Raw genomic sequence first — 11,890 nt, forward strand, 5'->3', positions numbered from 1 at the left:
CCGAGGGCTAGACCTTACATAGATTTGTCACCCTAAGACCCTTACATGGTCTTGTTATTGATAAGTTTTTCCTCCCATGTGATAGTTAACCTAAAAACCACAGTCTGATGCTCTTATCTGGTTGGGCCCTTGGAGGTTGAAAGTTTGCATGACCACAAATTATGAAACAGCTGCCTGCAGACTGAAATTCATTCAGTGCTGAAACTGCCAGCTCGGCACCCTATGAATTTAGACAACCAAAACATTTTAGCGAATATAACCAGTGTTAGGTGTTACAAACTCAGGAAACAGGAAACCACCCTGACAATGAGAACATCAGCAATGTGCTGCTAAAAAAGCCATGCTGCAGCACAGCTTAAGTCTTAACACACAAAATCTCAAAGAATCGTCGTTTTATGGAAGCATTTCTCTTGCGGCATCCAGGAAACACAAGAAAACCGTTTAAGCTTGAATGTTTTAGAAAGCTTTTGCACTGTGTAAGAAACTGCAGGAGCTGGATCTCGTGTGAGCAAACATCATGCCCAGAAACCTGCAAACTGCATCAGGAATCTGGTTGAAATGAAACTGGGTGACTCAGATTTCTGAGCAGAGAGGATAGAGACTGAGCCGAACAAGAGAGAGTGAGAATGTGAATGATTTATCTTCTGGATCAGCGAGCTTCCGTTTTATTTCAGTTCAAACCTTCTGTGACACAGGACCCAGGGTGAGGTGGTGCTTGACATTGTGCTCAGTTGTTGTTGAAGTTCATCCAAAAAGAAAAAAAACCCAAACAGAAAAGCACAAAGTTCAACATTGATACACAGGGCACTCCGGTTAAATGTAAATGGACAGTTGTGTAAGTGCAAAACTGTAATCAGCAAACATACATGTCATATTCATAAGTGTCCATAATGGATTTTTAAGAGGGAGACATGCCTCTTTGACATAGCAGAAACACAAGCAGAGTCAGCTCTGGAGAATGTCGCAGAACAGGTTGGTTCTTCCAGGTTTTTCTGTCTGTGTTTGGTGCATGATCACATGAAAAAAGCCCAGTCTTTGTCACAGAGTCAGGAGGACAGCGGTGTTATCTGATGTTGATTCTTAAGAGACTTTCCATAAGGGTAAGTGTTGTGTAAACGTTCGTTATAAGCAAGTCTCAGGTTTAAACTCGGCACAGACGACACGGAAAGTCATCCAAAACATTTGTTCGGTCTGACTGTGGAGAGCACTCGCGGTACGTAGACTTCATTACCCTGGCTTTCTGCCTGGAGGTTTTAGTATCAGATAATATAGTATGAAGAGGAACTGATCTTTGTTATACTTCTTTTACCTTTTGAAATATAAAAGTTGTCAGGTTTGATAACGCTTTCTGTTGTACTTATACTACCAAAGCTACTTATTGTATGTGACAGTCATTGTTGCAAATAGCAGAGACTGAAGTGATAGTCCAGAGTGGAGTAACATTAGTTTGAACAGTGATACTATTTACATGTGCATTTTGAGTGAAACCTTAAACCCTAACCCTAAGTAAATGTGACAGGAAAGTGTAATCAACACATCTTCAATGTGTGGTTTCTGGTCTGTGAATAGTATGGTAATTTCCATATATGGCTTGTGAAATTACCATACTATTCATATAAATCACCAAACTAGAAATTTAAAAGCACACTATATTTCTGTATATCTACACCTATATAAATACCTTTCTATATTTACACTGGTCAAAAAAATTAAAGGAACACTTAAAGACATCAGGGCCCGTATCCCTAAAGAATCTTTGTGCAAAAAGTGGCTCCTAGCGGCCAAATTCTAAGAAAATTCTCAGAGTCATGACGTTTTCTTAGAATTTCCCCTAAAAGTGACACGACAATCCCAGTTAATATAAAAGCTATTCCTCAAGATTCCTAGCGCTTAAAAGGGCTCCTAAGGCGAGATCTGCTAAGAGCAGGGAAGAGGACTTTTAGTGGCTTAGGAGTTCCCCTAAGCAGCTGCACAAAATGGCCAACAGAAGAGGCAGGAGAGATGTCCTGCAAACACTGGATGACAGGGAATTATTGAGACGCTACAGATTGGATCGTGCAGGAATCATGTTTGTGGTGGATCTCCTTAGAGATGCAACTACTTCACCAACTCGACGCCACAACACTATTACACCGGAGACGAAAGTAATCACAACCCTGAGGTATTTGGCAACCGGGAAAATGCAACAATGCAGCAGTGATGACTTGGGTCTGCAATCACAGACATTGCTAAAAGCTGAGCCGTGTTACCCTCGTTAAGACCACACTGGACTTGTAACGTTGTGATTTCTACTTCATTAAGGACAGCCCCTTGAGAGAGGCCATCTTGTTTTCAACAGGGTCCATATGGGAGTGAAAGTACAAAATATGTCAGCTAGGATATTAATATGAGCAAATAAGACACAAATCATTATTTGAACAGGGTGTAATGAGTTTAAGTTTTCACATATTTTAGATTCTAATGTTAGGCTATAACCCCTACAGCTTACTATTCATTTTCCAGATATTTTCTTGAATGTGAAATATTATTTACAATTACAGTCAGCATAAGATTAGAGTGTATAATTATGTTTATTGATTTGAGGGTACATCCTTTGCTCATTATCACCAAAAGCTCATTTCCATCAAACTCGTAGGATCAACCAATCACGGCTTTTGAAATGATGACTCATACCTAGCAACGGGGTCAACCACACCTCCACACTAAGATAGGATTTTCCATCCATTCCTTGCTCAGAGTTCACTGAAAATGTTCTGGAATCACTTCTAAGCTAAAACTCCTGGCAAGGAATTTTTAGGTTAAGTTAGGAGCTCTCTGAGAGGATTCTCAGAATCTTTAGGGATACGGGCCCAGATCTCAATTGTAAAAAAAATAAAATAAAATAAAATCTTCTGGATATCTATACTGATACGGACTGGATCATGTGTTATGAAGGAAAGGAAACTACAGAGGGCTGAATTTAAAGATACTGAATATCAAAGTGGAAAAACTATGCAGGGTAGTCCACTCTACTGAAATTTACTTGCAGTAACTCAAATTTGTCTTGCCCTCACATGCTTGTACACATGCCTTATAACATTGTAGCATGCACCCAATGAGACAATAGATGCACCCCCCCAGCTGGATCAGGGCATCACCTAACTCCTGGACAGTCTGAGGTTCCACCTGGCTCCAATGGTGGAGCTGCTACTTCTGGCATTTTATGGTAACTGCCAATCAGCTGTCACAGTGCTGGGCAGGAGCCCACTAGAGGATGTTGAGCCTTGTTGGGCGTCTTTACCTTAGAGCACCATCATTAATTAACTTTCTCCTTGACTGAGAACTAAACTCTGTAATATAATCAAATTAACCAGATGAGTAGGTAATAATCAAATACAGCCCTTTTCTAAGACCTAACACTGAAATACATTTAACCACCATCAGCTTGGAATGACCCTGCTGACCTTTTCAGTTTTCAAATTTTGCTTATCCCAAAACTCCAAATATACTTACACATTCTTACCTGGATGACTGCGCATGCATCGAGACACAGTTACACGTTAGGAGTTTTTATTTAAACAATCTTAAAATCTAGCTTTCAAATTGTTTAGGTATTATGTATGAGGTATATTTATAGCTGTGTTAAACTGTTGTAAAAAGCTGCCAGAACAACTTGTGCGTTTGTGCTGATCACATTTTACTTCTTCCTGCAGGTCAGCAATGGGTGGCTCCTCCTCAAAAACAACCATCTTTTGGCCGAAGAAGAAGAAGAAATCACCTCTGAAAAAGACCTGGAGTCAACTGAAGAGGGTGCTGCCTCATAAGAAACGCAAGAAGAATGCTCTGTCGCTGGACAAACTGAGTGTGAAAAAGTCGAGGAAGGACAAGGATTCCAAGAAGAAACCGTCACTGACAGCAAACAAGAAAGTGCCGACATTGCTGAAAGGACTCTCGATGGATTACACAAAGAAAGAGACGAGTCAAACTGGTTCACCGGGAAGGAAGGAGAAGGACAAAGGGGGGCTGGAAAGAGTTGGAGAGCAAATAAAAAAGAAACTTTCCAAGGATGAGAAGAAAGACATTACCAGTCAGACAGACACTGTTCCTCGATCTAAGGAAAATAAGGCAAATGATCCAACAAGTGAGGCAAAGGTGCCTAAAAAGAAACTCAATGAGATCATACGATCCATTCGTCCAGCTGCAAACAGATAACAACCGCCTCCAATCTGGCAGGAAGACGTGACAACTCTGTAAACAGGCCACATTACAGTCAGCATGATACACGTTTTTAATGGCATCACTCAGAGAGCAGATTATAATGGCAGAAAACGTGTTACAGCCGTCAACGGTTCTTTTAAACATGTCAGTTTCTCCCAAAAATCAATATTAATCAGCTGCAATATTTTACTCAAAAGCTTTACTCAGCAATAAAAACATTTGTGGATCATCCTGCTGACAAATGATGGGCTTCATATCCCGGAAATTACTACTGAATACTGTTACAATATCAACCATTACAATGTCATTGCAAATTTAAGTTGTATATTTCTATGACAAACATTGTAAGTGAACAATTTACATTATGCAAACACAAGCAGCATGCAGCGAGTGGAAAAAAACTAAATAAAAACAACAACTTGCATCTCATTCTTATATCACACTGGCTGTATATTAAAAAGAAACGCAACATTTGTAACCACATTTTTCACTGGCTGTAGATTTACAAGGCACGGCGCTCATTTTGACGAATAAAAGAAAACGAAAACTGTGCGTCATAACAGGCACGTATACCTTGAGGGATTTAAAAACAACAACAATCCATATAACATTTGTGACAGGAACACCATCTACAAATGTTGGCAAGAAAAAAAAAAAAGGTGCTGCTGATTGGACAAAAAGTGTAAGAAACCCACTAAAATAGTTTTAAATCTTTGAAGTAGTTTAAAAATATCAAACCTGATTAATCTATAACTTTAATGTTACTAAACTACTTATTAATGCCCTTAGAGTGGCCATTGGGCCCCTGTCTGAAACTATATCTGCACACACAACAGCTGACTGTTTACTCAAAATAACACAGGCCAATAAAATCCATCCTCCAGGACTTTACTGTTTACTTTTTAAATCAATCCACGTTATAAAAGTCATGTTTCTAGTATTTTATTCTCACACACACACACACACACACACACACACACACGCTCTATATCACAAAAAGCTTTCTGGTCATGCAATTAAATAAACACCCCGAAATTTATTAAGGAGGACTTACTGCACTAGTGGTAACAACTTGGATCACATTAACTTAAGCTAAGAGTAGCCAGCAAACTACTCTTGTGTGACTCATAACTAAAGCACAGAGCGCATTCTTTATGATTGCACATTTTCACACATTTATTCCACGGTCTGCTGTGTAGCTTTCCAGGTGTTGGTCTTCCATCACTGTTGTCACTGAGGGGAAAAAAAAAAAAAAAAAAACCCAACAAAAAACTGCCGAGTCACTCATGTCTCAACAGGAAACTCTCACGTGTGTCTCCCATGTTGTCCAAGTGATCCCAACAATGTGTACGCGTCTGTGCAGGGGAGGTGTTGGTGGCGGGCTTGTGTTTAAATGAGAAGATAAAGCTGCTGTTATGAAGCTTCCAGCCAAAGAGTGTATCTCTTCTACCAGTAGCTGCAGAAACTGTAAACCCACAGCAGAGGTAAAACCCTTTATATAAAAAAAAAAAGAAAAAAAAAAATCTACATAATCCTTGAAGAACCAGCTCAAGGCTCATTTTTGTGTACATACACAGATAAGTTCACTTAGATATGCATGTGTGCATGCCTCGAAATTTCTCAGCTGGTCTCAGTTAATCGGACTTGCAGGGATGTCCTCTGAGCTGGCACGGATGAGAGGCGCCCCGTTGCTCCTCTCTTTCGCCTTGGGGATACGAGACTTACCATTCTAGAGACAAAGGTGGAGAAACAGACAAGAGTGTGAGAAACTGAAAATGAGGTCAAAGAACCAGGAGGGTGAAGGGTTTAAAAATTATTAACAAAAAAAAAAAAAATCATGACAATGATAAGAAATGGGGATTAGATGCAACGGGGAGAATGTGAAAAATAGAGAGGGGGGAGGTGGGTGGGTTAGTCATATGAAAACTAGCAAAAAATAAAAAAATAAAACCCACAAACAAACAAGCAGTTAGAAAGAGATGAATTTCATGTTCATACCCAAAGGAGCGTTTCCACACGACCTGCCATGTTTCTAAATTGCAAATTTCAGCAGTTACCGCAAAGCAACAGACACACACGACCAAACAAATTGCAGACGTACACAGATGGTGCATTTATTCTTATTAGTCGTAACAATGTACAAAATTTAAAACAAAACAAAAAAAGCCCAAAAATCACGTAAAAAACTTCCTGAATCGCTGGAACAACACCAAGGAAAAAACAAAAACAAAAAAGTACGCCTATGATATAACAATCGGTTAAAACTTTGATCTAATTAAAATCTAAATGACAAGAGGTATAATTAGGATATATATGTATAAACAGACACAATGCTGTGCTCTTTGATCTTTATGTCCCCCCCAAAAAAACAAAGACAATGTTTCTGTGAATTATTTCTCACTCAAGTATGCACGTGCACACTAACAAGATAACACACTCCTTGCAGCACTTCCTCTGTACCGAGAATGTATTCTTTGAACACACATGCCAGAGTAACGAGTCAGAGGAAATGTGGCAAGAATCATGACCTGCTAACCACTAACACATCTGGACTGGTTTAAACACTACCACAACATGAGCGTACACAAGCTACAAAACACATGGATTAATGAAGTGCACACAGGACACAGAAATGTTACGGTCAGCATAAACTAGAGTAATAGTTGCATCAGGCAACAGGATAATTCCAGGCATTTGGGTAATTACCAAATCTGTTTATAGCATAAGGCAGAGAGGTGATTTAACCTCACTGATTGGGATTTTGAGGAGCTAAAAAGTTAAAAAGTTGGCCTGGAAAATTTGGTGGCTGGATAAAAGTGCATATGCAATGCATGGAATTATATTTGTGGCCTTTATTCTGCATGAATGATGGGACACAGTGTGAACACAGATGTTTTGCGCATACACAACCAAATTTTGAACAGGTTAAGACAGAACTGAAGGTTCAAACCGTAATTCTAAGCTTTGAAGTTTGAGATATCGAGCTTAAATATTAACGACGGCAAATCAGAAACCTAAATGGGAGGGTTAGGGCTAGGAGTTTCTTACTAAGCAACAAACTTTGCGACGCAAAAATAAAGTCAGTGCCGAAGTGCCAAAAACTGCAGTTCTTCAAATGGACACTTGACGCCAATTCCAAGACAGTAAGTCCGCAAAGACTCCAAATTAAAAAAAAAAAAAAGTTGTGTTGGTGGACTTTTGAATGGAATAATCTAACAACTAGCATGACTTGCTGTGCAGTTAATTGCACCAATAGCCTGAAAGTCTGTCTAAAATCATTGTAGCAACTTAAAATCTATCAGAATACATGTTTGCCTGTTTTATTTTTCAATTTTGTTTTAGTGTCCATGTTTAACAGATGTTGAGAAAGAATTTCAGCATGATCAACAATTATTAATATAATTTTAGGCACTCCTATAAGACATCCAGTCAAAGATGCTTAGTTCAGCACTACTGACACACAGGAAAGCTTATACAGTAATGTCCCTACTGGTGGCAGTTAATTAGCATGCTAAGTGGCTAATAAAGTGGCTATTTACAAAATACTTTCTTTTATTTTTTTTCACTGAATGATTGATTTATTTTGAACATGACTTTGTTGACTATAACAACAAAATGCACTTTAAACAATAATGAGACAAAGAAAGGGTTGGTACAGACTTAAAGGTAAACTCATTTGATCCTACCTCAATATGCAATATACATGTATAATTACATACAATTATATAAGTCTACAAACAGATATCACGCATAAAAATCCTAATAATGATGAAGCTAAACGTTGGGTTTAATTGTGCCTGTCTGTAGAACAAATGAAATGTTTTGAATAAAAAAAATTAAAAAAAAGGGTCAACTCATATCTCAAATCAGGCAACAAAGCATGTATCTCATTTACAGTGACAGAGTTTTTTTTCCTTTTTTTCCCCTTCACAAAATACTTTAAGTGTCAATTTGTGAATTATGTTTGCGTCTTAATTTTTGAATTTTGTTTTTACACAGAAAAACTGCCTACAGCACTGTGTAGCTATTTAGGTAAATCTTTAGTTTTCCCAACATTTTGTAGAGTCAACTGAACAATGAACAAACTCAACATAACATTTTTGCAGCCCTGTTGTTTCGGTCTTTAGCTCGCATTCCAACACTTTCATTGCTCTTTGGCTGTGTGCCTCTTTCTTCCCAGCTTCCACCCACTTGTCAACTCTTCAGCTCTTGACCTCCTCCATCAACAGCATCACACAGCAGTGTGTACTCTCTCAACACGTGCGGTACACATTCGAGTATGGGTTTAGATGTCGCACGTTTTCAGATTTAATACCAAAGTTAGCAAAGTCAGCTTACATTTGACAGTGAAACGGAAGGTAAATGCAAAGCAGTCGCAAACAAGACCCCACATAAATCATAGTTTAGCCAGGTGCAACGTGCACACACAAAAGAAGTGGGAGATTTCTAAATGATGGTGACGAGTCTGCAGCTGTGAGCTGAACAGAAACAGAAAGGCCATTTGCTTACCAGTTTCCACATTACTGACTCTGACACAGTCTGCCACAAATCCACACAGAATTTAGTGGCAGGATTAAAGTGTGAGAAACAAGAACTGAAAGAAGGAAGCACACAACCAACAGATCCTAGATTAAATAATAATAATAATAAAAAAAAAGAAACATTGTAGAATATCAAAGTTTAAGTTATGGAACATTTAACACAAAGTCACTGTGTTGAATGAGTTCTGTGTTTTGGACCTCTGTTGGAGGTTTTCTCTGAATGTGTTTTTTCTCACATCCTTACTAAAAGAAATTCTACAAGTGCAGTGTTTGTTTACGCCTCAATAAATGCTGTGATGTGACCAATCGCCATGAACTAAACCATCTCTTGGACCAGTCAACACTGATACTGCAGCGCAACAAAAAAAGCACATTTGTTTACAATCGCTCAGACAGACAAGAACACAATAACTCACATGTATGCAAAGTGCACATCAACGCCGTGCTTGCGGTTTCTGGTGCACTTCTAAAGACTAATACAATTTTCACATAATACAACCATAGACAAGCTCTCAGCTGAATATATGAAAAAAGAAAAAAAAAACAGCACAAAGGCTTTGACTGGGGAAGTGAGCACTACAGTGAAGATACGTGGTTTTTCCAAATAGAAACTTCCTCAAAATATGCACCAAAAAAAAAAAAAAGAAAAAAGAAAAAAAGGAAAAAGTAAGCCACAACAACAATAATACTAATAATAATTAAAAAGTTATCTTTCCGCAACCCAAGTTCTCAGTATAACTGAGTGGAGACAGTAATGTGAAGCACTTTACAGACTGTCCCTGCACGCTGCATTTACAGTTTTATGCAGCTGGCTCTGATCAAACTGCTTCTAACCTGTTGTTCAATTTTAACTGGAGGGAGATGTTGAGAGGTTCTGCAACATTTTACTTATAAGCAATTAATTAACGAGTCTTTTCAGCTCTTTGCAGTAAGAAGCACTGCAATAAGAATAAAAACAAACAAAAACATCGGACACCTAACTGATCAGCCTCCCTGCGCAAAGACTAGCCGTGTCTGCTCTTCCCTGATTTGTGTCGCATGTTGCAGATTTGCCAGGTCTCACTGACAGATGGACGAAACTACTGGATGCAGTGTGTAAACTGTGTGTATATAGACTGAAAACCTGGCACAAACTGGACTTTTTGCAGGCATGACATTCAGGAAATTAAACAACAAATATCTATCTATCTATCTATCTATCTATCTATCTATATGGATATTAGGGGTGCAACGATACTCGTATCGATATTGAACCATTCGATACAGTGCTTTCGGTTCGGTACGCATTTGTATCGAACAATACAAAGTTTTTAATTTATTTTATCAACTTTTCTTCTTACGATGCTGTCTGAGTTGAGAGCTCAGTGGATCTGCGTTCAACTACTCCGCCTAGGCTGCACTGTCGAGCGCAGATCCACTGAGCGCAGCGCAAGCTAGCAAGACAGAAGCTAAGCTCGTTGCAACATGGCAAATTGAACCTCCCCCACCCTCATTCAGATCTGGCCTTTGGAACTATTTTGGTCTTCATGTGACGTATGACCCTGAAGGTAAACGCGTCATGGACAAAAGTAAAACAGTATGATGGATGTGCCACGCAATGCTCAATTACATGGGTGGGAACTACTGCGTTAGCGCAGTTTGCACCAGCCCCACGCACGGGGCGATCCGCGGTAGCTCGTTAACGGAGATTTGCCGTGTTGTGGCGTTAACGTCATTCCAGTTCCCACTAGTGCTGACAGCACTGGTGGGAACAAAATGAATATGACCGCACATTTACGTCGACATCATCCTAGTGCAAAGACAAGTGGAAGCAGACAAAAACAACAAGCACGCATGCTACAAACTTTACCCGAGTCATTTAGACAGCCGTTAGCACATGATTCTCCTTATGGGGACCTGATATGTTTAATATGCTGCTGAGAATATAGCCCAGAAGAAGCGTATAGTATAGCTTTTATTTTGGAAAGAGCCATTTCTCTGTGATAAACTCTCTTTTTCCAAAGATGAGTGATTTCTCGATCAGATAGATTTATTATTTTATCCCTTTGTTGTTTCAGCAACATTAAATTTAAAAACTGTACGTTTGAGTTAAAATATACATTTATAATTTTAATAAATGACAAATTAAAAAAAGCATGAACATTTTTTTGTATTGAAAAAATATCGAACCGTGACACCAAAGTATCGAACCGAACCGAGAATTTTGTGTATCGTTGCACCCCTAATGGATATATAGATAGATTAAAAAAAAAAACAAAAAAACAACAACAACAACAACAACAAGGAGCCACATTCAGCTACGCTGCTGTCGCACATCTCTCTCAAAATATTTAGATGGACAGATCATCTGACTACAGTCAGCATGATATCAAGTGGCCTAAAATCATAAACAGTCCTTAGAGCATGTGCTTGTTTTGATTGTGATTGCTGTCATCGATTCCATTGCTCTCGGACAGTACCTCTTGCTCCACGGTGTGAAATTTAACTTCAGAGAAGCCTCTGTTCTTGTGCCTCTGAGACCAGTTGCAGCACAGAATCTCCTTGAAGGTCCTCCTCATGTCTTGGTCCCTGAAGCAGTAGATGATGGGGTTGACGAAGGAGTTGCACTCTGCCAGCACCAGACAGTATTTCTCGGGGCCTAGCACCAAACTCCTGTCACAGTTTAGACCATCGAGCAGCAGCACAACCAGTGCGGGTGTCCAGCAGACCACAAAGCAGCCTACAGAGTCAGGGGGGAGAAAGAAATTCTTTACAACTCTGTTAATTTCTAAGGGTAGGGGGAAGCATATGAGGGAACACACACCACACAGATTAGCCAGTTCAGTGGTCTGTTCTGTATAATATCTGCAGACTTTGGTAGCATGCTCAGCACTAATATATGCAAAACTACCAGCTGCAAAAACCGTTAAAGGATGTGAGACCACACACTCAGGTGCATAGTGGCTTTATGTGTCTCTCAGAATGATAAAATGAGGAAATGTCCTCACTGTCTTGATGATGTTGCTCGCAGGTACAAATTGTCAGCAGTGTCATGCCGGCAGAAACGAGCAGTTTTCTGTCACGCTAACAAAACTATGCAGCTCCCTGTCAGGACATGCTCTGGCTTTTCCTCAACTTCCTTACATGCCAGAGCAACTGAATCCTGGCTGCTG

The 11,890-nt window shown here is 39.4% G+C and overlaps 1 protein-coding gene across 3 annotated transcripts in view; it reads right to left on the reverse strand.

The window, feature by feature from the left end:
* Nucleotides 1-4,249: 4,249 nt before the first annotated feature.
* Nucleotides 4,250-11,890, reverse strand: part of LOC102195248 (lysophosphatidic acid receptor 2-like) — a 24,856-nt gene continuing 17,215 nt past the window's right edge. For 2 of the 3 annotated variants that reach the window (XM_005744596.1, XM_005744597.1), the window contains exons 4-5: nucleotides 11,198-11,457; nucleotides 4,250-5,926 (exon numbers count right to left, since the gene is read on the reverse strand). In XM_005744596.1, coding sequence (XP_005744653.1) covers nucleotides 5,828-5,926; nucleotides 11,198-11,457 — 359 coding nt within the window. In that variant the 3' untranslated portion in view covers nucleotides 4,250-5,827. Of the gene's footprint in view, nucleotides 5,927-11,061; nucleotides 11,458-11,890 lie in introns of those variants that run through there. The other variant, XM_013913714.1, reaches the window with a different exon arrangement.

Source organism: Pundamilia nyererei, unplaced genomic scaffold (assembly GCF_000239375.1).
Source record: "Pundamilia nyererei isolate P.nyererei 1_Seehausen unplaced genomic scaffold, PunNye1.0 scaffold00145, whole genome shotgun sequence".
NCBI classification, from domain to species: domain Eukaryota; kingdom Metazoa; phylum Chordata; class Actinopteri; order Cichliformes; family Cichlidae; genus Pundamilia; species Pundamilia nyererei.